General features: G+C 49.6%; 1 protein-coding gene across 1 annotated transcript; it reads left to right on the top strand.

Annotated features, from left to right (window-relative positions):
- Positions 1–1,156: 1,156 nt before the first annotated feature.
- LOC140910896 (homeobox protein EMX1) lies at positions 1,157–25,368 on the top strand. The gene is made up of 3 exons (XM_073343015.2): positions 1,157–1,604; positions 7,772–7,956; positions 24,679–25,368. Exons 1-3 carry the CDS (start codon positions 1,250–1,252, stop codon positions 24,844–24,846), a joined length of 708 nt encoding a protein of 235 aa, XP_073199116.1. The 5' UTR covers positions 1,157–1,249; the 3' UTR covers positions 24,847–25,368.

The raw sequence follows: 25,368 nt of genomic DNA, 5'->3' as shown, positions 1-25,368 counted from the left end.
ATGGTTCCTATAAACAACACAATCCACAGTAATCAATTCTGCACGTCTTTGGAGCAGAAGCTCGAAAACAGTCTATTTAAAAGCAAACCAACCCAACCCAACCAAACCAAAAGACCCACAAAAAGACACATCGCCGCTTCTGAAACCAGCATCCTTTCCACAGCAGATCCTTTCTTGCCAGAGAAGAAATAAATCAAATTTACACGGGGAGAAAGTGCCTGCGTTTGCTGTCTGCTGGCTATGAAGGTGAATCTGAAATCTCCTAAGGAAATCAGGGAGCCCCAGAGCTGGCAGGCTGTCGGTGGGTAACATTAGGTGTTGTTTTTAAGGAATAACTGTTTGAAATAATGTGGACGCAGATTGTGACGGCGCAGCCTTAAAAACCTCCTGTTGCTCTCCTGGGTGCTGCGCTGCCCTGCGATTATGATCCACACCGCGTCGGGTTCAAAGTGGATCGAGCGATTTCTCTCCGAGGAGTTACACAACAAACACACCCGATTGAAAAGAGGGGGGGTTAGAATCGACCCCCCCTCCCTTTAAGCAGCGGAGTGGATTTCGAACCCAAAGTCAAGGTCCAAGAACCCAGCGCTCGGTGTGCGCTAAATTCGGCGTGACTCGGCTTTTGGAACTGTCCCTCAAACGAAACACCCCTTCCTGCAAAGCGGAGCGAAGAAGAGGTGTGTGTGTGTGTGTTTGTGTGTTGGGGGGGGGGCTTAGCCAATGGAGGAGCTGGGAGCCCCTGTGGCCGCAGCCCTGCCAAGTTTGCGTTGCTTCTTCTGCAAAGGCTCCAGTCCAGTTTTTTCAGGAGATCTCTCTCCCCATGTGCCCCCCTCCCCAACCTTAGGGCAGGTGAGTTGTCCAATCAGATGGTCCTTGCCAGGTACCAGGCTTATTTGTACTGCTCTCCGGCGAGCCAGCCCGGATTTGTGTACCGGGGTGTGAGTGTGCGTCTTGCGGGAGCGAGAGCCCCCACCCCCCACCCCAAAGCAACCAGCCTGCCTGCAGGACTCTGCTCTCCTCCCTGCAAGGGGCAAGTCTGCCTGGATCACAGCTCCCCTGGCTGCTTTCACCTCGCCGGGAAAGACACGCTTACCTGCTTGCACTTCTTCTGGGCTGGGGGGTGGGTGGGTGGGTGGGTGAGAGGGAGGGAGGGAGGGGGGCAGAGTTGTGTGTGTGTTGGGGGGGATCTTTTGCGCACACACACACCCAAGGCACAGCCCCCTCCAAAGAGCTCACTCCAGACCAAACCATGTTCCAGCCAGCAGCTAAGCGGTGCTTCACCATCGAGTCGCTGGTGGCGAAGGACAATCACTTGGCTTCAGAGGACCCCATCCGACCTACAGCCCTCAACTACCCCAACCCCTCCGCGGCCGAGGCCTTCGTCAATGGCTTTCACAGCGCGGCAGCCGGCCGGCCCCTGTACAGCAGCCCGGAGCTGGTCTTCCCAGAGGCCGTGAGCCACCCCTCCTTGAGCGTCCACCCGCACCAGCTGGGCGCCTCCCAGCTCCCGCATCCGCACTCCTTCTTCGCCCCCCAGCACAGAGACCCCCTCAACTTCTACCCCTGGGTGCTGAGGAACAGGTTCTTCGGGCACCGCTTTCAAGGTAAATCAGGAATCGCCAGCCTCGGGAAGGGAGGGAATTTCCCGGGCTTGTCGCTGCCTCGGTGCTTTGCCTTGTCGCTTTCCCTTCAAAACGCACGGACAGATCTACCGGGCAAACCAGCCAGCCGGCCACTTCCTTTAGCTGGGGTGCAGGGAGTCACAAGGAATCGCGGGTCTATGTAGGTGTGTGCTGGATATGTGTAGATCCAGGCGTATCCACACACACACGAAATGCAAGGGAAGAGTTTTAGTGCATTGAACAATTTCTTGCTGTTGATTTCTTCTTGCATTCAGCATGCTATCTATCTATCTATCTATCTATCTATCTATCTATCTATCTATCTATCTATCCATCTAATCTCATCTCTTTGCAGTGTTGTAAGCCCTCTTGGTCCCAGGATCTAAGAGAGCCAAGGTGGGTGAGATAAGGGTCTTTTAAAGAAACAGCGAGGAGTCCGGTGTCACCTTAAAGACTGACAGATTTATTTGGGCATAAGCTTTCGTGGGTAAAAACCCCACTTGTTCAGATGCATGGAGTGAAAAGCAATTGCTACCAAAGCAATTTCCCCTCTCTTGATCTTGATACCTCATCCTCAATTATTGGGAGTGGACCACATCCACCCTGAGTGAATTGGCCTTGTTAACACTGATTCTTCACTTGTAAGGTAACTCCCTTCTCTTCATGTGTTGGTATATTTATGTCTGCATCTGTAATTTTCACTCCATGCATCTGAAGAAGTTGGGTTTTAACCCACGAAAGCTTATGCCCAAATAAATGTTAGTCTTTAAGGTGCTATGTATATATATATAATCGTATTGCATGCGCATACTGCTTGGGTATTGTTGTGTATATTCTGAGGAAGAGTTCTGTGTAGCTGGAAAGCCTGTCTCATCCATTAACAGAAGTTGGTCCATTAAAAGAAATATTACCTCACCCACCTTCTATCTATCTATCTATCTATCTATCTATCTATCTATCTATCTATCTATCTATCTACGCCCATACACCCCCTCTATCTATCTATCTATCTATCTATCTATCTATCTATCTATCTATCTATCTATCTATCTATCTATCTATCTATCCCCATACACCCCTCTCATCCATCTATCTATCTATCTATCTATCTATCTATCTATCTATCTATCTATCTATCTATCTATCTATCCCCACCCACCCCATCTATCTATCTAATTGTGATCTTGCCTGATACCGCATGCTCAGATATAGGGTATGTATCGCTATACGAATTCTTTCTCTCTCCAGAGGGCCTTCTGACACTTTAATACACCAAGATATTTCCAGTGCAACAATCTACACAAACAGTATATGCAGGCAATACAGTTAGAAACATGAGTGTGTGTAGACGTGTATCTGTATATGTGCCGATTTGTGTGTGTCTAGATAAAGAGCCACGAGACTTGAAAACACGGCATCGCTGTTTCAAGGAAAAAGAGAAATCGGAGGTCGATGTTTACAGCGATATTTATAATGGATGAATGCGGTAGTGGAGATGTTGAAAAGCATCTGAGTGTATTTATATTTTAAAGAACAAATATGAACGAATTAATGAGCGTGTGTGGATAGAAAACCTGGGTCTGTAGTAAATCAAATGTTTCTTTTTAGAAGAATGATTGGATGTTGTTTTCAAGCCCTCTGGTTTTTTATTTTGTTTTGTTTTTTATGATGATTTTAATTTATTTTGGGGGTTGTTGTTGGTTTTTTTTGTTTTTTTGTTGTTGTTTTTTGCGTGCTCGTTTTTGTTTTCATGTAAACTAAACTCGCCCTCCCGGTCCATGCGCTGTTCCTGGCCCTATCTCAGGTCAGGGAGGCAGGGTAGGAAGCTCATCCACGGGCAAGGTCTGCGGCGATAAACCTGTGGCTTCGGCAGCCTTGTTCGTAAACTCCGCTCAGGGCTTCCTGGCTGGGCTTTGGTGGACGCAATCCCTGGGTAACTGTGAATCTAGTTTCCCAGAAGAAATACAAAAACCTGGAGCACGAAATGTAGGACTTGCTCTCCCACTTCCCAGGGCGCGCTGGGACTGGGAGAAACCTCGCCCCCTGCGCTGGGGTATTTTTAATCGTAGATCTGAGCAGTTCTGGGGGCAGAGAAATACAATGATCGGATAAGGGATCCGACCCCGGGTGTCGTTGAACTCAAGGAGCCAGGGGGAGTTTTGCCATTGATTGTAAAAGCAAGGATCAGCCCCAGTGTCTAGAGGCCAGGCACCTGGAAAAATCACTTACAATGATATTTGCATCGATAACATATATAATTAGCGATGTATCTGGGCCTCCGTGGTATGTGACAGATATAATGTAGTCTGTAAAGTTTATATGATACACTCAGTGCATGGACACAGTGTAGCCAGATTAGGTTCTATTTTACAAATATACTCCTCTCCTTATATATAATTTTACACACTCTTACGTGGCTGGGGCGGCGATCTCTCTGTGTGTGGATACACACACGCATTTACTTTGTCACAGCTGCTATAAACTTGAACCCTGGACGTGATGTGTGCCGGATTCCTAGGGCTGCCTGGTATTTCTTTCGCTCTATAACACAGACATTTACCCTACACACGCCAGTGTGATACCTGATGTACACCGAGAAGTATATGAAAAATAGAAGTATCTTGAGTAATCGACACGCACCCATAAGCGCATGCGTGTGGCTGGTGCGTGTTTGGGTATCATAGCCAATCTGAATCCTGTGCAAAAATAATTTCCGGTGCCCACGTGGGTGTATGTCTCAGAGAATTATTCCTTTAAAACGCATAATATACTGGAAATGATCGTTCCTTCCATAGCCCCAGACTCCTGCAGATTCCCCCGTAGCATCGTTATATGATCGCTCCTGCAGGGGTGTGTGTGTCAATTTCTCTTCTAGGCGCTAAAACCAAGGGAAAGGTTTCGCTTGCACCTAATCTCCAAAAGGAAACTTTTTTGGGGAGGGGGGGGTAAGGAAAACAAGAGCCTGGGTCAGGAGCTTGACCCGGGCTGGGATTGCAAAGCGGCTGCGGAGCTCGGGAGCTTCTCCCCACCCACCCCCCTCTCCCCACTCCTCATTACGGAGTTATAAATGCAAATCCGCATTAAAGGCTTTTCACTCCATACACTAAACCGAGTCAAAAGAGAGCAGGGGATCATCAAAGGCGGGCTTTGTTCTGGGCGGGAAGAGAGAGATTAGGTTATCTCCTCAGCAGCAAATTCTCTCGCCTGGCTCCTGGCTATGCCCCGCTCCAGCAAGAAACCGCCGCTCGCGAGATTGCTGAAATCGTTGGGTGTCAGCCGCACCGATCAGCCTGACAGATAAAAAAACAACAACAACAACAAAAAATCCAGGGGGTCAGAGCAAGTTCCCTCTTTTCCCTGCTCGCGGGAGGGGATCGGCCGGACATCCCCGCCGCTGCCCGCCCCTGCTTCTGGGCCAAAAGGATCCCTGGATCCCATGGGGCACCGGCCTCCCCCGGCCCCATATACAAACCAACCCCCCCCCCAAAAAAAACAAACCATTTCTGTCCATTCCAGGCGCGGCGACGCTGCTGTTTCGCTGGGACGCGGCGCAGGGAAGTGGGCGACAAGGGAAAGTGTAAAAGTCACCCTAGGGCCGCTTTGCGCTTGGAGATCCCTTGTGAATGGGGGGGGGCATCCTGCCTCCTCCTGCTCTAGGGCATCTCGGTGGAGAGAGGCTGCAGAGGGGGAGTGAACCTCCAGAGACCCGTTTGGGTGGGATCCCCCCGCCTGACCTGTGTTCGCTGCTTTATTGATGATTGATTTGTGTCCGCGCCGGATCCGGCGCCCCATTGCGCTCGACGCTGTCCAAACCTGCCGGAGGGAAAGGTCCCTGGCCCTAAAGCATCGCAGCCCGGTCCCTGCCTCCCGCACGGCCTGGGCTGTGCAGCGGCCGGGGTCGCTGGTAGCCCGTTCCCGGATCGCGGCTGGGGCCGGGCCGGTTCCCGGCGATTCCCCGGAGGAGCCGCTTGCCTGGGAAGTTGGTCACCAACTTCGCGCGGCTCCCGGAGGGGCCCGGCTGGGGTTTCTGGCCCGGTGACTTGGCTGGAGGCCCAGGGGGGAGCAGATAGGAGTGGAAACCCCTGGGGGGCTGGGAATGGGGGAGAAACGGGCCCCCCGCTGTAGAACCGGGGCGTGCTGGGCTCCCGGGCAGGCCTGGCTGGGTCTGTCGGTGTCGGGAGACACCAGCTGGGTCGGAGTCCCACCCTGGAGCTCAATGGCCAAAGGCTGCCCGCTGGCCCGTGCCCGCATCCACCCTCCTGTTTCCCCCGCTTAACTTCCCCGGCAGCCTGGCCAGCGCCAGCGGGAGGGGAGGAGACGCTTCTCCAGACGCCCCGGTTTGCCCAGAGCGGGGCCGGGGGTCCCCCCGATTCCCGCCCGACTTTCCTCCAGTGATACCGGGGGGACGGGGTCACTCGGACAAAGGCAGATGTGTGAGAAGTGTTCGCTCTTTCCCATCCCGAGCTAATGTACCTCGGTCCACTTCTGCCTTGTCACCATCGATCTCTGCTCCACTTCTTCGCCTCCAGCCAATTCCTTCCTTCCGTCCTTCCTTCCTTCCCTTGCTTTCTTTTCAGTCCTCCTTTCTTTTTATTCTTTCTTCACTTTCTTTCTTTCTTTCTTTCTTTCTTTCTTTCTTTCTTTCTTTCTTTCTTTCTTTCTTTCTTTCTTTCTTGTCCCTTTTCATAATTCTTTCTTCACTTTCTTTTTCTTTTCTTTTTCTTTCTTTAGGTCCGTTTTCTTTCTTTCTTTCTTTCTTTCTTTCTTTCTTTCTTTCTTTCTTTCTTTCTTTCTTTCTTTCTTTCTTTCTTTCTTTCTTTCTTTCTTTCTTTCTTTCTTTCCACCATATGTATCAATTTCTACTTCTACTCTCGTTCTTTTTTCGTTCTCTCTCTCTCTCTCTCTGTCTGTCTCTCTCTCTCTCTATCTATCGGACACTGGGCTAGCTGGACCTTTGGTCTGACCCAGTCTAGCCGTTCTTATGTTTCCAGGCTGTCGCTCCGGCGCTCCGGACCCGGCTGTAACGCCGCTGTAGCCGGGGGTTACTCCCATGACTTTGGCTGTCATGACCCTGCTTTTTGCGGCTCAGTTTCCCAGCCGGGGCCGGGGGCCGGGGGCCGGGGGCCGGGGCCCGAGCGGGATACGCGCCTGCCGGTGAATGCAGCCCCTGGGACCCTCGCTAGGCTCGCCCGTTTCCGAGGCGTTGCTGGGCCCCTGGCCGGGGCTCCCCGGCTTTCCCCGCCCCTCCTTCCCCGTCCCGGGGTGAGCAGCTAATTAAAAGCTCAGCGCGCTTTGCAATTGCTTAAGTGCAGGGTCCTGACAGCCGCCACCAGGTCACTTGTCAGGGGGCTCCCGGGGGTCCCTGCAGCACCTCGCTCTTCCCGCGGCCTGACCCCGCGCGGGATGGGGGCAGAGATAAGGCCAGTTTCAAAGGGAGCCACCCTGTGATTTATGGGCACCAATAAGCGCTGCCTCGTTACTCTGCCAGGCCTTTAATTACAGGGCAGGTCCCTGCGCCGAGCGGAGCGGGGCTCACCTTGCTGGCCCGGGCCGCTCGCTGGGGGCCTGGGGCGTCTCCCTGTTCTTGGGGGGTGGGAGGGTCTCCTTTGGAAGTGGGGAAGCAGGAGGCCGGATCGATCCATCGCAATCACCCCGTCGCCACGTCTTCCTTCCCTTCCCGTCTTGGTGTGCTTTTCTCTTTCTTTCTTTCTTTCCTCCTTTTTCTTGATTCTTTCTTCACTTTCTTTTTCTTTCTTTATTCACATTCGTTTTCTTTCTTTCTTTCTTTCTTTCTTTCTTTCTTTCTTTCTTTCTTTCTTTCTTTCTTTCTTTCTTTCTTTCTGTTCCCTGGGGCTCCCCAGTCCTGAGGCTGCCCAAGGGACTTTCTTTCCTGCTTACGAAGATCAGGGTGGGGGGAAGGGCAGCCCCTTTGGGCAGGGACAGGAGAGGAAAAGGAGCAGCCTGCAAAGGCCCAGCCCTGAGAAATGGGGGAGTCACCCCCAGGACACACCTTCCCCCAGCGGGAGTGGCCAAGGCAGCACCCCCGCTGGTGGGGCAGGGAGGGGGCTGGGCAGACTGAGAAGCCGGGGGTGCCCTGGGGAGTGAGCCCTGACCAGGCAAGTCTCTGACTCTTGGTGCTTGGTCCGCAGGGAGCGAGGTGTCCCAGGAGGGTTTGCTACTGCACGGGCCCTTTGCCAGGAAGCCCAAGCGGATCCGCACGGCCTTCTCCCCATCCCAGCTCCTGAGGCTCGAGAGGGCCTTCGAGAAGAACCACTACGTGGTGGGGGCCGAGCGCAAACAGCTGGCCAGCAGCCTCAGCCTCTCCGAGACCCAGGTAAGTACAGTGTGTATGGGGGGGGGATCCATCCATCCTCCCTCTATCCCTCCCTCCCTCCCTCGCCTCTCTGCCTTCTTTCATTGTGGTGTTAGGTGCCATGCAGAAATGGATAGGTCACCCTTTGCTTGGCTGCGGGGGTGCAGTAGCATGGCACATGTTTCCATGGGGGGGGCACAGAGGGGAACAATTGTACCGGGGCCCGAACTCAAGGAGGCCTCCCAAAACATCTATAACTGGGGTGACATGGGAGGGCCCCAGGCCCCAGGCAATGTAGCAGGCTCCCAGATTTGTCATCCCAGGTCTCAGCACAGCTGCGCAGCCAGTTCCATGAAGCCGCTGCGCTCCCATTCTGCTGTGCCAACAGCCAGGCAGACAGGAGTTAGGATGCGGGGGGGGGGGAGGGTACTCAGACAAGATACTGCTAGGAATAGCGCATCTTGGGACCTTGAAGAAACAGGGGGGAAGGAGAACATGCCAACCTCTCATTGACTTCCGTGGGAACATAGGTAAGGAAGGGCTGAGCTCTTTGGAAAACCCCATGGTATGGGCTCAGGAATTGAATCAGGAAAGCAAGGAGCAAGCAATTGCCTTTGCAGGCCAAGGGACTGGTAGTTCTGGAGCACAGAATCATTTTCCTTTTGCAAAGTCGGCTACTATTATTATGGCCTGGCTGTCCATTGTATCTGTCAAGTCAAAACCCGGTCAACTATCTACAAGAAATCATTAAGGAATAAGGATATCTGGGAAGGGGAGGAAATTCCTCATGACTTCAAAGACGCAATCTTATTACACTATACAGCCATAAAGGCAACAAATCTGACTAGCTTAACTCCTGGGCTGACTCCCTGCTATCTGTAGGTGATAAAAGACTTTCCCCTACTTTGCTCAATCAGATTACTATTATTATTCAGTATATCAAGGGCTTGAGACCCAGCAGTACAAATGTTTGTAAGATCATTTCCCCAAAAGTCCTGGACTAATGGAATGATACTATGGGGATTAATTTTTAACTTATACGTAATTATGGGATAACAATTACTGCTAATAACAATCATTACAACATGCATTGCTATAAAAAACCCTTGACCTGTAGCATTATTCCATTGCATGTAACTCTGCAAAAGAGGAACCTTATTGCACTTGTTTGTTAGTATAAACAAGCTTTACCATTTTTAGAAGTCGAGCCCGATAAGAAATAGAAGCCAGGATGGCTGTAAATTAAAAAGGAATGGAGATTCATTTTAATCTAAACTTTCCCCCATCTTGGACAAGATTTTACAAGGGCATTTTTCCTTACAGTGTTAAGAAAAACTGAAATCCAGAAATATTATAGATAGGAATGTGGATGTAAAAACTGTACCATAGAGAGAAAAGATGCAGAGGTGAAGGAACCAAGGAATATACCTAGACTGGATCAGACCAGAGGTCTATCTAGTTCAGTATGCTGTGTCCGAGAACAACAGCTTCTTCAGAGGAAGGTGCTAAATTCCCCACAGTGGACAAGCTGCCCATCGGGAAAGTTTCTCAGTCAGTGGTTGGCTTATTCCCTGAATTAGGAGGGTTTATATCCCTTCCATGTTGGCATCCAATCTAATGTAGCTGTGGATGTTCTCATTATCCACATCACTAGCCAATCTGTTTTTGAATCTTGCTAAATTCTGTGTGAGTATATATGATACGGTATAAATATATAACTAAATTTACATGTGTATTACACACGCACGCACACACAGGTTCTTGGAAGAAATCAGCAGCAAAAAGTTGCCCCAGGATTAAAAAAGTTTCTGAGTTTGGGTTATTGGGCATAATTTCAGGAACAGCTTTAAACCTTTGGAAAACTGGTTTGATAGATAGATAGATAGATAGATAGATAGATAGATAGATAGATAGATAGATAGATAGATAGATAGATAGATAGATAGATAGATAGATAGATAGATAGATAGATGATGAGGCTGAGCCACAGAATTCAGACTTGGATCCAGATCCAGTCTTCCCAGTGCTTTGGTTCTGCATATCCCCATTTGGAATTTTGTGAACCCCAGGGGATCATTTTAAATGTGTTCACCCCAAATCCAATGAGACAGGTCAATAGCTGGCATGCCGAAGGCTGTAGTTTGCCATCCACCGTCATCACTCATGCTCTGCGGTCCTGTGTTCTTCTTTGCTTCTTCTGTCATGCCTCATGAATGAAGCCAGCTCTAAGAAAAACCCCAAAAGGTTAATGAAACAAATGCCAATTAGTTTTGATGGCAACAGCCGTCAAATATTGCTCCAGGTGGTCAAGGAGTCCTTGGGATTGTGCTGTGTTGCCCCAAGGCTAATTGCGATTTGTTCAGAAAATTGAAAGATGTGTATCTCTAAATCTGGGCATGTGTGCATATGTATAGACAGAAAGAGAGCACAATCTTATGCTTTAGTCTCTGTTCAGTAATATTGTATATTTATAGTTCTAGAAATCCTATGGACACATTTTTGTAGCTTTCTAGTACAGTATTATTTATCATCTGCATTCAGTCAGTGAACACAGGTCGGCAATTTGCACTGAGAGATGTCTCTTTAGAATTGCCAATAACCTAGGGCCGGATTCTGAGCCTTTAACAGCATTTCAGTATCACCTCACTCCACAAGCCGTCCCACAGACGTCATTAGGAGTAAGATGCTAAACTGGAGAAGGAGGATCAGACCTGGCCCTGAATGGTCACCAAAGTAATTTAGCTCGTAAATGCACAAGCAGAGCTATTTCCAAAGGGAACTTTTCGATTTCAACCCAGATGTGTAGTGTTATTAACTTATTTTTTCATTTTGCTTTGTAGCTTTTTTAAATTTATGTTTGATCATGTAAAGTGTGTGTGTGTGTGGGGGGGCAGAACCAATTTTCCATGAGAAATACACAAATGCTGTACCTGAAACGTGTATTACTGTATGAATGGGCATCAAAGTACGGACAGAGACCCTTACTCGTTGCTGGAATCAATCTGTCACATCCACTCTTCTGAAAATAGGAATTAAAAAGTGTAGCTCAGATTGTAACTCATATTTACAGCCACCACATATATTACTAGAGTGTGGGTATATGCTTTTTAAAATATACATACACACACCTTACATCTCAGACACACACACACTGCCAGTATAAGGTATACACTTCCTCATATATGAGACACACATGGTGTGTCATGCATGACACACGCACCATCGCATAGGTAAGATTCTCACACAAACATCCTTCTTACATAACATAGGCACCTTCTCGCCTACCGCGCACACACAGAGCCTCACATATAACCATGCCTGTACATCTTTTCGCTTTCAGATGAGAGACGTTCAAATTGCCTAAATGTCCCCCAAATTCAGTAGCTCGACTCGCGAGCCTACCCTCGCCTTGCCCCATCTCTGAGCAGTTCTTCTTCTGGCACTTTGTCCCAGTCTCAGCTAAGACTTTCTGGGACGCTTGGAAGCACCTGCCTCCTCTCCTGAGAAGAGGCAGCTGCAAGTGTCACAGCTGGAGTGAGGCACAACTGGGACCAGAGAGCAACATCTGGAGCAGCCCGGAAAGAAGGTGGAGAGGGGTCTGAAGAGACCCACCCACACCCATCCATCCCTTCGGGTCCCAGCCCAGGAAAGAGTTGGGCATTGCCCAGGCATCACCTTTGGATATAGGGTACGAGGTGTATAGAAGGGAGACTACCTCCCGCCCTATGGAGTGAACAGACACGGAGACTGGGGCATAGGCACCAGAGAGAGGGGCTGGCATAGAGTCAACAGGGCTCCAGCCTACACCACACCTTCTAATGGGGGTCAGTCTGGGGTGTGCTCACAGGGGATCCAGCCCAGACCATACCCACTAGCAGGAGGGGTGGGGAGTTATGGGTGCTGTGTGTTGATTTCGTCAGGAGGGGTGGGGGTTGGTGGGTGCTGGGCTGCCGTTGGGGGGGGGTGTAGTTTGTGTGCGGTGTGTTGATTTGGTTGGGGAGTGGGGGTTCATGGGTGCTGTGCTGATAATGCTGGCATGAATGTGTCGTTTGTGTTCTCTCTATGTGTGGCTTTGAGAAGGAGGCTTTGGTGTGATGTGCTGTTGCTGGGATGTGTGTCCAGCCTGTGGAGAACAGATCCACAGCATGTGCGGCAGACAGGACCCATACATTGGTCCTATGTCTAGCATCCGTGATAGCATCCTTCTTGTATAATACACGCACCTTCTCTCACACCATTCATGCACAATCACACACACACACTCTCTCTCACACAAACACACACACACAGAGATATTTTTAATTTCAGATGAGAGAAGTGCCAATTGCCTAACCAGCCCCCAAAGACACACGTACGCACAACTCCAGTGCTGATGCTGGGGGGCAGGAGGTGCCGTCTGTGTGTACTGCGATTTATACTTGGTCCTATCTTAGCCGTACATTTCTATGATTCTATGTGCCAGTCTGTGTCAGAAGGCTCGTGGGCTTGGTGTGACATGCTGATGTGGGATGCAGGTGTAATTTGTGTGTGTCAATTTGTGTCAGAGGGGTTGTGGGTTTGTTGTGACGCGCTGATATTGGGCTGCGTGTGTAGTCTGCGTGCTGTGTGCGCGTTGATTTGTGTTGGAGGAGCTGGTGTGAAGCCCTGATGCGGGGAAGTATGCGCGGCTTGTGTGCTGCGCATGTGTCGATTTGTGTCAGAGGGGTTGGTGCGGCGTGCTGAACTGGAATGCGTGCGTCGTTTGTGCGCTGTGTGTGTGTGTCGATTTGTGTTGGAGGGTTGTGGGTTCGTTGTGACGTGCTGAGGCCGGGATGCATGTGTAGTCCATGTGCTGTGTGTGTGTTGGTTTGTTTAGGAGGGGCTGTGGCTCTGTGTTAGAGGTGTGGATGGAGGGGTAGGTGTTGGCTGTCGAGTGTGTGTTTGTGTGTGCTGGGTGTTGGAATAATTTTTCCAGCTGCAATTGACAAAATGCTGCTTGACTTTTTGTGAAGCTTTTTGGCCAATGGAAACCTCCCCGTTCTGCCAGAGGCAGGTCTCGGGGGTGATTCCTGTAAACTCCAGCTGCAAAGCAGGAGAAAGACCATGGCTGGGCGGTTCTGTTCCAAAACACTCCATCATCAGGTGCGGGCTCAGGGCTGCTCCTGGCAAAGTCTGGGGGAGCTTCGCCATTGACGTGAGAGCAGGGCTCGGCCCATCATTTATTACCCCATAATTCCAAACCTCATTCAAAGACCCCAGTGACCCCCAGGAAAAACGTGGGCTCAGTTGGGACACTTTATTGAGTTCCTTGTCATCCACCCCCAATGTGGAAAGCCACCCCACCCCAGTGGCAGTCCAGGAAAGCAAGAGATAGAGGTGCACCAGCATGGCCAAGCTGTGAAACTGGGTGGGGGTAGAGGGTGAATTTACACTGCTGAAGTCCTACAGGGTCAGTGAGGGTAGAACAGCCCCTCGCTATGCGGGAGCCGTGCTGGTGGGCTGGCAGTAAGAACGGCAGGGGTCTCTGAATGGATGCCCCTTGCCCTGCTGATCTGTGGTTTAGGAGGCAGAAACTGCTCGTTGTTCAGTGGGGAAAATTCCTCCCGCTCCAAACAGGCGAAATTCCATCAGTCAAGACTCACATAGGAAAGTGTGGGGTGCTACACTGGAGGACTAGACACCCCATAGAAGGGAGAGGTGGTAGTGGCCTGAGCACAGGCCTGGGAGCCACGCCCTTTCGAGCTTGAATCAGTGACCACAGGCAAGTCACAGCACCTCTGCCTCAGTTTCCCTGTCTCTGACATGGGGGGAAATAACCTTCCCCACCCCCTGAAAAGACTGCTGAGTGGATTCCTAATGAACATTTGGGCTTGGAAGACGAAATGTGCTGTGCAATCTCAAGGGGAAAGGCCTCCAATGTTATTTCTTCTTGCCATTGCTTTTGGCTGTGACTGGGAGGGTTGCGGGGTGGGGAACGAACCGAGCTGTCTCTGGACTAGCTCCCACTTTCACAGGCGGCAGCTCCATAGTGGCTACGGATTTTAAATGAAACCTAGGACAGAGAAGTGGGGCAAGGCCAACAAGTGCGGATTATGTTAGGAGCTGCCATGTCCCATTAACAGGCATGGACAACAGATCCAAAAGCGTGCAGGGCAGAGAGGAAAATCCATCTGTCCTGAGTCTAGCACCTGTGAGAGGTGTGCCTGAAATTAACATAACAAAGCATTCTGTTAATAACAATAACAGCACTAACAATAAAGGCCTAACTTTATTGTAGCAAAGCTATTTGGGTTACAGTGTGACTATATTGCCTCTTAAACAAGCCATGGGATGCTGTTCAATGATGGTTAAGGTAACAGAAATCATAGAATCATAGGGTTAGACAGGACAGCCAGGGTCATCTCGTCTAGTCTTGGTATGAAAATAAATGCACAAATGTTAAGGAAGTAAAGAGTTCAGCTTCCCAAAGTAATGTTAGTTTGCTAATCCCGTATCTACCACACTTAACATTACTATATTAAAGTACACTTTTAAACAGAATAACAGGGATATAAACATATTCAGTGGGACAGAGGCATCATTCTGAGGATAAATGTGGGACTAGATGCTGCTCTCAGTTACAGTGGTATAAATCTGGAATATCTCCACTGATTCTGGTGGATTTACACAGGTGTAATTGAGATCAGAATTTCCCCCTTAAAGTGCCATTAGACTCTGGAAGGTGACTGTAGAAACGGCACCATGGGGTTTTATTTATTTAGTGGCTCCAGATCCAGTTTGCTCCAACGACAATCCCAAAGATGTTTTCTTCTAACTGCCAGCCCAGCAAACTCAGCCTGGCCATCAGAAAGACAAGCTGGGCTCTTTCCGAATTCTGCCTTGACACAAACAATAAAGATCTGTGACTGGAATCTGGTTAACAATTTGGTTAACTATGCATGAGCCGGAACAGAGTCCGGCGCCCTCTCTTGTAGCTGTGTTGGCCCCTGCAGGGCAAAAAGGAGTGAAAATGTCCTTTGTCGGGCAGCTTTGACTCAGAGACTCGGATGGGGGCATGTCTGTTGAGTAAGAAGGTGTCATGGTTACACAGTCACTTTTCTGACCATAATCACTCCTTAACTCTTTCATTCCCTGGCATTTGCTCCATTGACCATAAATTCTTGTAATTGAATTTTGCTGGGGTTTTGAAAAGACAAACTCCAGAGGTATTAGGGGTGAGGAGTTTACAAAATGGAGACGCTGATTTCATGAGCTCAGCTGCTTCGGCCGGTGCCGACCTGTACCTTGGGAGTGTATTCAGGGAGCAGTTGGACTCTAGTCGATCCAGGACAGCTTAGTCCCAGCCCGGACTGAACAGTGACCCTATGTGGTGTCAATAGACAGCACAAGCTGGGTTATCCAGCCTGGCAGCTAGAGAGCCCGAGAGAACCACTGTGTCCAGCAGTCTCCATAATGAATCTCCTTCATACTGATTGGTTTCAGAGTAACAGCCGTGTTAGTCTGTATTCGCAAAAAGAACAGGAGGACTTGTGGCACCTTAGAGACTCACCAATTTATTTGAGCATGAGCTTTCGTGAGCTACAGCTCACTTATAACTCGGTCCTATCTCATCTCTCCCACGAAGGACACGGCAGGCTCTCAACATGGCACCCTAAAGATACAGTGCAGTAGGGAACGGTGCGAGTTTGCAACACAGGGCACTTCAGAAATTCTAAGGCCATAGGGGACCACTGTGATCCAGCTCCTGTAAAGAACCCAGAAAGACTGTGCTGAGTAACAGGGCAGAAATGCTGTTAAACCAGTGTTTCCATGTGTTATTTATTCCTTGCTCAGCTACACACAGGCCCCCTCCAAATACAAAGGCACCACCCACTCACCCCTTGCCATAACAACGCAGAGAGGAATGAGACAGGCTGAGAATGGCTGACAAGGTATCTCATTCCTATGCTTGCAATAGCGAGAAACAAGGGTTAATAAATATACTTCTATGGACAATGTTTCATCGCAGAAAGAAAACACTGAATACCTCAGATGGCTGGCCCTGCATTAACACAGATGGGAGGAAAACCCAAGGAAGAGTTTAACCTAGAGTAATTCCCAAGATGAGGATAATGTCCAAAACTTTGAGTGTGTATACAGGGCAGCAGATAAAAAGTTTATAAAACAATGAAAGGGATAGAGAAGGTAGCTTGGGAGCATCTGTTCTCCCTGCTTCATAACACAACAAGAGGGATGGTCAATGAAACTGAAAGGCAGCAAATTGCAAACTGATAAAAAGAAATACTTTTTCCACTCAAGGTGTGATTAGACTGTGGAACTCACTGCCACATCATGTGACTGAGGCCAAGAATTTAGTACAATTCTGAGGGACTGGATGGATGTTTATATGGATGAGAATATCCAGCATTATCATAGCTAATGCTAAAAGAGTTTTGGAAGGGATAAAAACTTCATTTAAGCCAATTTCTACTAGGGATTGGGGAGCAGATTCTCCTACCTCTGCCTACTGTGGGATTCTTGCACTTTTTCAGCAGCATCTGGCTTGTGACCACTGTCAGACAGGATCTGGGCTAGATGGATCACAGGTCTGATCCAGCCTGGGAAATCCTATGGTGTGCGGGAGCGTGGTTTACCTCTGCAGCATGGCTTTCAGGTCCCAGGCACCTGCAATGTTCGAGTGGATTTCTCCAAGCAGAGAAGAGATCAGAAAGAAGTTCTCTCTAGTGCTTAGAGCTCTCCGGCTGTCAGGATGGGTTCCATACCTTGCTCTGATTTGTGCATGATCTTAGCCATTGCTCTGTGCCTCAGTTTCCCCTTCTATACACTGGGGATAATGATACTTCCCAAGATCCTCCATGTCTGTAAGGTTGGACTGATGTTTGTAAAGTGCTTTGGAGCTGTTGAATGAAAGGCAGCTATAAGTATTGTTTTAAAAATACCCTAAAGTGAAGAAAGCAAATGAGCTGAATCCACGTGCTTTGCTTTCCCTGGGATCCACCGGCATCGCATAGCATCGGTATTAATAAAATAACCAGTTCTTAGATGTCAAGGTGAAGGATCCTAAATCGCTGCATAAACTGTATACAGGGATTATTTTGCCCACAACTGAAATGCGGCCAGCTGTGATGTGGACAGTGGCCATTGTCCAACCATGGCGCATAGTACTTCAAGACAGAAAGTAAATCATATTGTGTCCAATCGATGCGGCAGTAGAGAAGCAGAAAGTAACTACGCAAACGGGAAACCAGCCAGGCCCATCCATGGCCCCTGTGGAAATGTTCCATAGGAGTGGTCAGGACAGTGAAGCAGCACAGTGCCCCCTAGTGTCTTGCTGGGGCCTAGGCTCAGTAATACTGGGAGAGAATAAGAATCACCATCAAAGCAGAACGCTGGCTCTTGTTTATTTCCCAGAGGCCCCTCAGCCAGGTGTTGACTCACTCTGGGCACACGCGCTCTAATGAGATCACACTATGAACTCGGGCTGGGTTCGTGCTTTGCTCTGCCAGTAGTTCTGTTCTGAGGCCGGTTACTCACCCGTTTGCTTTGCAGCTTCTCAGACCTCTCCCCGTAACGTAGGCTGACGCTGGAAAATCCCGACACTGGAGATTTTATTCCTTGATCCTTTTTTCCGTCTCTTCATAAGCTTTATGCAGAAGGTAACGGCAGTTATGCTTGACTCTCCAGAGAGCAGGGGGTGGCATGCAGCCATTCGCCTTGGTGAGATGGAGGAGTGGTTTTGTGGATAAAGTGTTAGCCTTGGCATTAGCAGAGCAGCGCTCAAGTGCTTGCTCTGCCACTGACTTCCTGCGTGACTTTGGGCAAGTCACTTAGCCTCTCTGTGTCCCGGCAATGGGGGGACATAAATAGGATGAAGATTAACTGGTGCCTAATGAGGAAGCAAACAGCTCACTCAATATCCGAACATGACAAGCAGGTCATTTCTGATGTGTGGGTGCCTGCCTGCCCCCACCTACAGGCATCACAGCCTGTGAGCAAGGCCTAAACAGTGACTGGATTTTAAATGCTCCCCTAGCACATTTCACCTGAGGACATAGGTAGGTGCTGGAACTAGGAGGGTGGGGGTGGGGGGCTTCTGCACCCCCTGGCTTGAAGTGGTTTCCATCATACACAGGGTTTACAGTTTGGTTCAATGACTCTCAGCACCCCTCACTATTCACACACTGTTCCTGCCCCCCTGTGTGAAGTAGGCAGAATGCTACAAATGCTGGTGGATTACATCTCAGACCACTCGGGTGAAGTAGCTGTCATTATCCCCCTTTTACAGAAGGGGAAATTGCCTTGGCTGGTTCAGTGATTTGGCAGGCCATCAGCAGCACCAAAAATACAGCCCATAAGGCCTGGTTCCTAAGAGATCTGCTGCAATCTCTTAACTAAGCTTCTTCACCTCCCTTCTCACGCGGCTAGAGATGCCTCCTCACTTAGCTTCCTGAGCTACGACACTGAGTCTCCATCCTTGGCCATTCTGAGGACCAATTCACCTCAGGAGCATGGGCTGCCCGCTCCTCCTGCAGAACCCCCAACCCCTCCACGGCGTAGTTCTCAAATTTTTCCCTGCGTGGGACACCGGGAAGGGATGCCTCTGTCTTTGTCACTGCACAGCCCATGGTCTGAGGGCCCCTGATCCATCTAGCTGCACCTGTGAGATGATTCCAGTGGCAAAGGCTTTACGAAGTAATAACCATGCCAGTGAGGGTATTTTCTCTCTCAAGGGACTGGTAATTAGGGCCCAGACCTTCAGAAGTATTTAGGCACCTAACTCCCATTGCAATCAAAGGGAGTTAGGCACCTAAATACCTCTGAGGACCTAGGCTTACCTTCTCAGGCTCAGTTACGCCAGGCATGGTCCCTGCTCCCCGTTATGGTTCTGGCCTCCAAGCACTTTACCGACATGGATTAACCCCTCCCAGGCAGTAAGCAGCTCTGTTCGACCCATGGGGAGCCTGGGACACAGAGAGGTGACTTGCCCAAGGCCATGCAGTTAAGAAGCAGCAGAACTGGAACTCGGTGTCCTCACGTGTCCTGCTTTAACCACTTGCCAGCCCTGGGAGATTCAGCAGAGAATAAAGGCTGTGGACGGGAAGGTATGCCCATGGCTCCTCCACTCAAACAGGGCAGGGATGTGCCGCCTGCCCTCACTGTACTGCAGCCATCACTTATGGGGCTTCTTTCTCACACCCCTGCCTGTTCAGGGAGGCTGTCCTTTGGAGCTGGCAGGGGGTCCCTCTCAGAGCGCTGGAGATGAAATGTGCATCTCTGAGCTCCACGAATGGCTGTCTGGTTTGTGATTGCATTCCCCTCACACGGTGCTGCCTTCAGCCTGCCTTTATCGGGTGCCTGCGGAGCCCCCAGCCAAGCCCCCCGTGTTATTTTTGCCTGCCCTCTGTGAAACAGGCGGGTTGTTGGGAAGCAAACAGTGAGGCAGGGCCTTCCACTGGATTGGAAAAGGGGCCGGAACCACAGGGGGCTGGATTTTAAAGCTGCCCACATGCATCAAATGCTTCCAGGTTTCATCCTAACCTAAGGGGGAAATGGCCACAAGCCTAGAGTGCAGTGGGATTTAAACCACTGTTGCTAAGAAGGGACCAAATTTCCCAGAGATGCTGAGCACCCATAGCTCCCAGTGGCTGCAAGCGGGAGTTGCAGCTGTTCAATGCTCGAAGATGTGGCCCAGTGATTTTCAGTTTTGGGTCCCCCTCTGAATCAGTTTTCAAAATGGCTTGAGGGCCAATGTAGACAGGACCAAACTACTTCTGAATCGTTCTCATTTATCTCAGGATCAGGGCCGCTCTGCGCTAGGTGCTGTACAAACATAGAAGGAAACACATTCCCTACCCCCCAAATAATCGCTGATGGTATTAAAAAGAATTCTGCACAAGCTATGCTACCACTCGAACAGTCTTCAGTTCTGGTCCAGGGGCCCCCGCTGCTGGCAACTATTCTATTTCCAGGGCTAGCGGGTCATCACTGAGTATGGCAGGGGAAAGATATTGTCAAAGCAAGATCAGTGAAATCTGGAGGGGGTCAGGCACTGGGTCCATCTACACCGCTAGCGTGATGGGACCCGGTGGATGTAAGGCAGTGCGGTGTGGCCTGTGAATGCAAGACCATGAACAGTGTCGCCAGAGTGGATTGTATTCCTGTAAAAAGAAAAGGAGTATCGGATGCATCCGATGAAGTGAGCTGCAGCTCACGAAAGCTTATGCTCAAATAAATTGGTTAGTCTCTAAGGTGCCACAAGTCCTCCTTTTCTTTTTGCAAATACAGACTAACACGGCTGTTACTCTGAATTCCTGTAAAGACCAGGGGCCAAATGTCCTCCCCACTAAATTTGTCCCCACTGACAAATTTAGCCCTGATAAGATGCCACGACACGAGTGTCACAATGTCGTTTAAATCGTACTTCAAGTGCTGCTGTGAGCAGAGAAGTGACTGTGAAAACCGGCCCTTGTTACACAATGGCACTTTTCCCTGTGTGCCTTCGGCATCTGATCTGCTGCCCTTCATGACAGGAATAAATCCTTCCTGCTTTTGCCTCCCATTAGCCTCGCAGAGCCAGCCCGGCTCTGGGAGACGGAGCAGGAGGCTAGAAGCTAGAACATTATCAACAGGATGGTGAACCGAGTTCTAAGTGCAAGGAGGAAGAATAGCAACACAGCTGCTACTCTGGGGTTTGGGAGACCTATGGTCAGCTCCCGGCGCTGCCTCTCCTTGCATAACCTTGTGTCTCCCTTCCCCATCCGTGAAATGAAGAGCACTTCCCTGCCTCACAAGAGTGTTGAGAGGATGAGTGCTGAGTGCTGAGGTGCTCAGATGCTGCTGTATTCGGGGCCGGATAAGGACTTAAGCGTCGAGTTTGATGACACATTTTCGGCAAACAGTAAATTCAATTAAAAATGCATTTTTCGGGGCACCAAAACTATTTGCGGATTCCTGTGAAATTGAGTGAAAAGTCTTGACCCCGCCACCACCAAAAAAATTCCAAATGTTTTGCGTCAACCATTTTGAAATGCGTTGGTTCAGCTTTTCGCTTGTCAGCATTTCAGTCCGACCATTTTGAAATGAAACCTTTTGAAACGGCCTTTCATGGCGCAATTGAAAAAAACAATTTAAAAACAAGCAAGCAGAGAACAAATGCCTGAAAACCACCTGGGACAAAAAACTGGTGGTGGCAGGGGGAATTGTTCAGCGGCGAACACAAACATTTCATTCGACCTGAAACAATTTCTTTTTCGTTTCGGTGAGGGGGAAAAAAATTCCCTTTCAGTTCAAAGTGACCCAATTTTTCTTTTTAATTCTTCAGCTTAGCCCCCAAACTGAACAATGAACTAGTGCAGCTCTGCTCTGCTTAAGCTAGATAGCTCAGCTCTCAGTCATGTTTGTGTGGCCCAGGGGAGAGGGTGTTAAAATGGGGACTCACAAGACCTGGTCTCAGTCCATTGGATGAGTCACTTCCAGCACCTTTGTCTTGTCTGTTTAGACTGCAAACTTGTCAGAGCTGTGACTGTCTTTTACTCTGTGTCTATGCAGACCCCCGCACAATGGGGCTCTGACCTTGATTGGCGCCTATAGACCCTGCTGTAATATAGTATACTCCGGAGCCTCTGAATAGCAGGGGGAGACATAGGTTTTATGTGGCTAATCGGGAGTTTGGATAATCAAGAGGGCAGGAGCTGTTCTGCCATTCTGCAGTGAGGTGGCCTTCCTCGTGGCTGGGGGCTCCGGCTCCCCCTCCTCCTGGCCCCGGGGGTCTCTGCTCTGTAATCTGAACCACCGCCTTATCCAAATCCCTTCCTTGTCCCCCAGCTTGGGCAAAAATTGGGGATTGGTTATGAAGCTGCATTGCTCAGACCTCGGCTTGAGCCCCAGTTACCAGGGCTCAGAGCCCTGGGCTTGAGCCCATGCAGTGGGGCTTTGACTTTCTACCCTGGCCCTGCTTGGCGGGACCCCCTGAAACCTGCTCGCAGGCCTGCAGGGGGGCCTAGACCCCTGATTGAGAACCAGTGTTCTAGGCAAAACCCTTGAGCCTACAAGACACAATGAAACTTTATTCTCTCTAGCAGCCACTGTGCAAAGCGCGTCCCCAGAATGCTTGGTGGGGTTCCCTGGCGCCATGGCAGTCACGCTAGAGACTGATCTAGCTATAGAGCCCAGGGAGCGAGCCACGGAAAGGTGTAGACAAGGGAGAAATTGAGCACTGCCATTGTACGAGCTCTGAGCAGTTCCTGTCACAGCCACACGTCTCCCGGTAACTCTGTCACGCAGCTGCAGTGACCCTTTTACCTTGGAGTCGCTGGTTTGACTCCTGCCCTAGGGGGCTGCTGGTGTTTGTCTTTTTATCTGGTCGACGTTACAAGCGGTGGTAACACTAGTAAAAAGAAAAGGAGGACTTGTGGCACCTTAGAGACTAACCACAAGAACTCCTTTTCTTTTTGCGCATACAGACTAACACGGCTGTTACTCTGAAACCGGTAACGCTAGTGAGGCTCATCAACGGAGGATCTGAGCGCCTCACCTAGACTAGCTGGTCTGGGAGCTGCCAGGTGCTCGGCCCTCGTGAAAATCAGGGCAGCGGATAAATGCCCGCCCCACTCCCCACTTGGGAGGGAAGTAGCATCATCCACATTGTGCACATGGGGAAACTGAGGCACAGAGTGATTGACGTGACTTGCCCGAGGCCATCTAGGAAGCCCCATGGCAGAATTGGGAATAGAATCCAGGTCTGGCGAACCACAGTTGAAGGGTTTTAGCTAGAGGGACATTCTTCCTCAGCAAAGAAACCAAGTTATGAAGGGACATTTGGCCAGCACCTTCCTCTTGCCTCCTACAAATGGTTCCCCCAGCAGGGAGCAGGGTGGAGATGCTTTTCCCACCAGTGTATGTGTTTGGAGGTGATACACAGAGGGCTTTGCTGTCCCTGGCTTTCAGTTTCGCACCTTTCACAGCCGCTGCTTTCACGTCAAAAACAATTTTTTTTTAAACATTTTGTTCGCAAGCAGCACAATTTGCAGTTTGCAGCTGCTGAGCAATGCTTGTCCCATTGTCACCTCTTGGGCTGCTCTGTTCTGAGCGAAACTGGGGCACCTTTCTCTGGGTTGCCAACCTCGTTCCTCTTAGTTTTTTCCTTCCTGTCCCTATTTGAACTTGTGGAAGCTGAAACTAGCACCAGGAGAGATGCTGAAGGCTCACATAAGAACCCACAAGTCTAGCTGCTTCTAAACTCAGCCCCCAGCTTGGGTCTGAAGAGCAGGGATGGAGATCCAGTAAAGTTTGGGTATGGCGCTTTTTGCTGTCAGCCAGGCCAGAAATACCCCAGGACCAATCTCTCCCTCCTGGTATTTGATCCCTTCTCATTCTACTCCAGGTGCCCACTGGGCAGTGCACAGATGAAATGAAAATGAAAAAAGCCAGCGACTCTCAGTCCATGACCCATCAGAAGCCCACACAGCCCTTCCTGGCGGCCCACAAACGGAGGGTATGTCTACACGTGAAACGCTACAGTGGCATCGGTGTAGTGCTTCAGTGTAGACATGACTCTGACAGGAGGGGTTCTCCCGTTGATGTAGGTAATCCCCCAACCCCAGGTGGTAGCTAGGTTGATGGAAAAATTCTTCTGGCGACCTAGTGCTGTCTACACTGGGGGTTAGGTCAGCTACATCACTTAGCGGGGTGGATTTATCATAGAATCATAGAATCATAGAATATCAGGGTTGGAAGGGACCCCAGAAGGTCATCTAGTCCAACCCCCTGCTCAAAGCAGGACCAATTCCCAGTTAAATCATCCCAGCCAGGGCTTTGTCAAGCCTGACCTTAAAAACCTCTAAGGAAGGAGATTCTACCACCTCCCTAGGTAACGCATTCCAGTGTTTCACCACCCTCTTAGTGAAAAAGTTTTTCCTAATATCCAATCTAAACCTCCCCCACTGCAACTTGATTTTTCACACTCCCTAAGCCATGTAGCTATGCCGATGGGAACTCCTAGCGTAGCGCAGCTCCTTGTGTTTTTTACCTCCTGTAATTCATTGCCAGTTATCTCAAGGCAGTTAACATGTTTGAAAAGGCTAGTGTGGACACCCTCCAGACGTTTGTCAGGCTACAAATGTTTGTAGTTTCACCTAGGGATCAGCATTGGATAAGCTATAGGCTACACTGCACAAAAGCTGTGGTTTTTTGCATCCTGGTGGCTATTTCCCTGTGAAATCCTAGTGGAAACAAGGTGTTGTAGCTTTTATATAGATGTAGATAGTCAAGGTAAACTCCCGGTGTGGGGGTAGAGGGTTGTCCTTGATTAGCTTGCTACATCAATGTAAAAATACCTTACAATTATTACATGACACTACAATACATCTACAGTAAAATCAATCACTGCACCACACAAATATTGTAATCACTGCACTACACTACTCATTCATTATAATCACTATGCTACACAGCAATCCAATACAGTACCCTACCTGTATGTCACAATCACTACAGTACAGATACATATATCATACATGTATATTACAGTCAATACACTCAACGGAAAATGTGCGAGGGAAGACCAAGTCCTGGACTGTCTGGCAAGTCAGGCTGCGGTGAGTTGGGGAGTTGGGAAAGGAGCGGGGTTCTTTCTTACAAAGTGGTCCCCCACATAGGAAAAGCTAGAGGGCCACTCTCGAGGCGTGGCTTGCTCCGGGTCAAAACCCATGCCCAGAGAGCGCTTAGAATCTCAGTGACTTCCCCTCCTCTTTCTGTCTCGCCCAGGTGAAAGTGTGGTTCCAAAACAGAAGGACGAAATACAAGAGGCAGAAGCTGGAAGAGGAAGGCCCCGAATCAGACCAGAAGAAGAAAGGTTCCCATCACATCAATAGATGGCGGATTGCCACCAAACAGTCCAACGGGGAAGACATTGATGTCACATCTAATGACTAGAAAGGGGGCAGGCTGCTGGCAAATAAACCAATGAGAGGAACAAGGTGGAGGAGGGGAAAATACGGGGCAAACAAAACAAAACAAAAACTGTCGAGATTTCACAAAGACAAAGCAATCGCCACCAACAGCTGAGTTTCCTCCGTGGTGCATGGGCCAAACAAGAGGCTTACGGACCAGTTCCTCCCTCGGCACTCAGTTCCACACACTGGGCGGCCTTCAGCAGAGCTTTGGAAATGAAAGCTCCCAGATAAGAGAGGAAACACCCCCCGCAGCCATCCTGCGCTCCTGAGAACTGAACCGAGCTGCCATCCCTCGCAGCCGGAAGCTGTCGGTCAGCCACAAGATCAAATAAAAATGTCAGCCAAGAAACTCAATGTACACAATCCTTTTCTTTTCTTTTTTTTTACACAATTTTTATTTTAATTTATTATTTTATTTTGTGCGTGTGTTCCCTGTCATAGGTAGTTAACAGCTGTAGTGTGCGTTACTGTACGGTAATAAAAGCAAAATGGGCTCAAAGAA

The sequence above is a fragment of the Lepidochelys kempii genome, chromosome 4 (genome assembly GCF_965140285.1).
Source record: "Lepidochelys kempii isolate rLepKem1 chromosome 4, rLepKem1.hap1, whole genome shotgun sequence".
NCBI lineage: Eukaryota > Metazoa > Chordata > Testudines > Cheloniidae > Lepidochelys > Lepidochelys kempii.
Note: the sequence above shows the minus strand (reverse complement) of the source record. Positions and strands in the feature narration are given on the sequence as shown.

Excerpts from the sequence above, each read along its gene's own strand:
- LOC140910896 (XM_073343015.2), top strand. The coding sequence starts at position 1,250 with ATGTTCCAGCCAGCAGCTAAGCGGTGCTTCACCATCGAGTCGCTGGTG. Across the intron at positions 1,605-7,771 it reads CTTCGGGCACCGCTTTCAAG|GGAGCGAGGTGTCCCAGGAG; the intron begins GTAAATCAGGAA and ends CTTGGTCCGCAG. Across the intron at positions 7,957-24,678 it reads TCAGCCTCTCCGAGACCCAG|GTGAAAGTGTGGTTCCAAAA; the intron begins GTAAGTACAGTG and ends TGTCTCGCCCAG.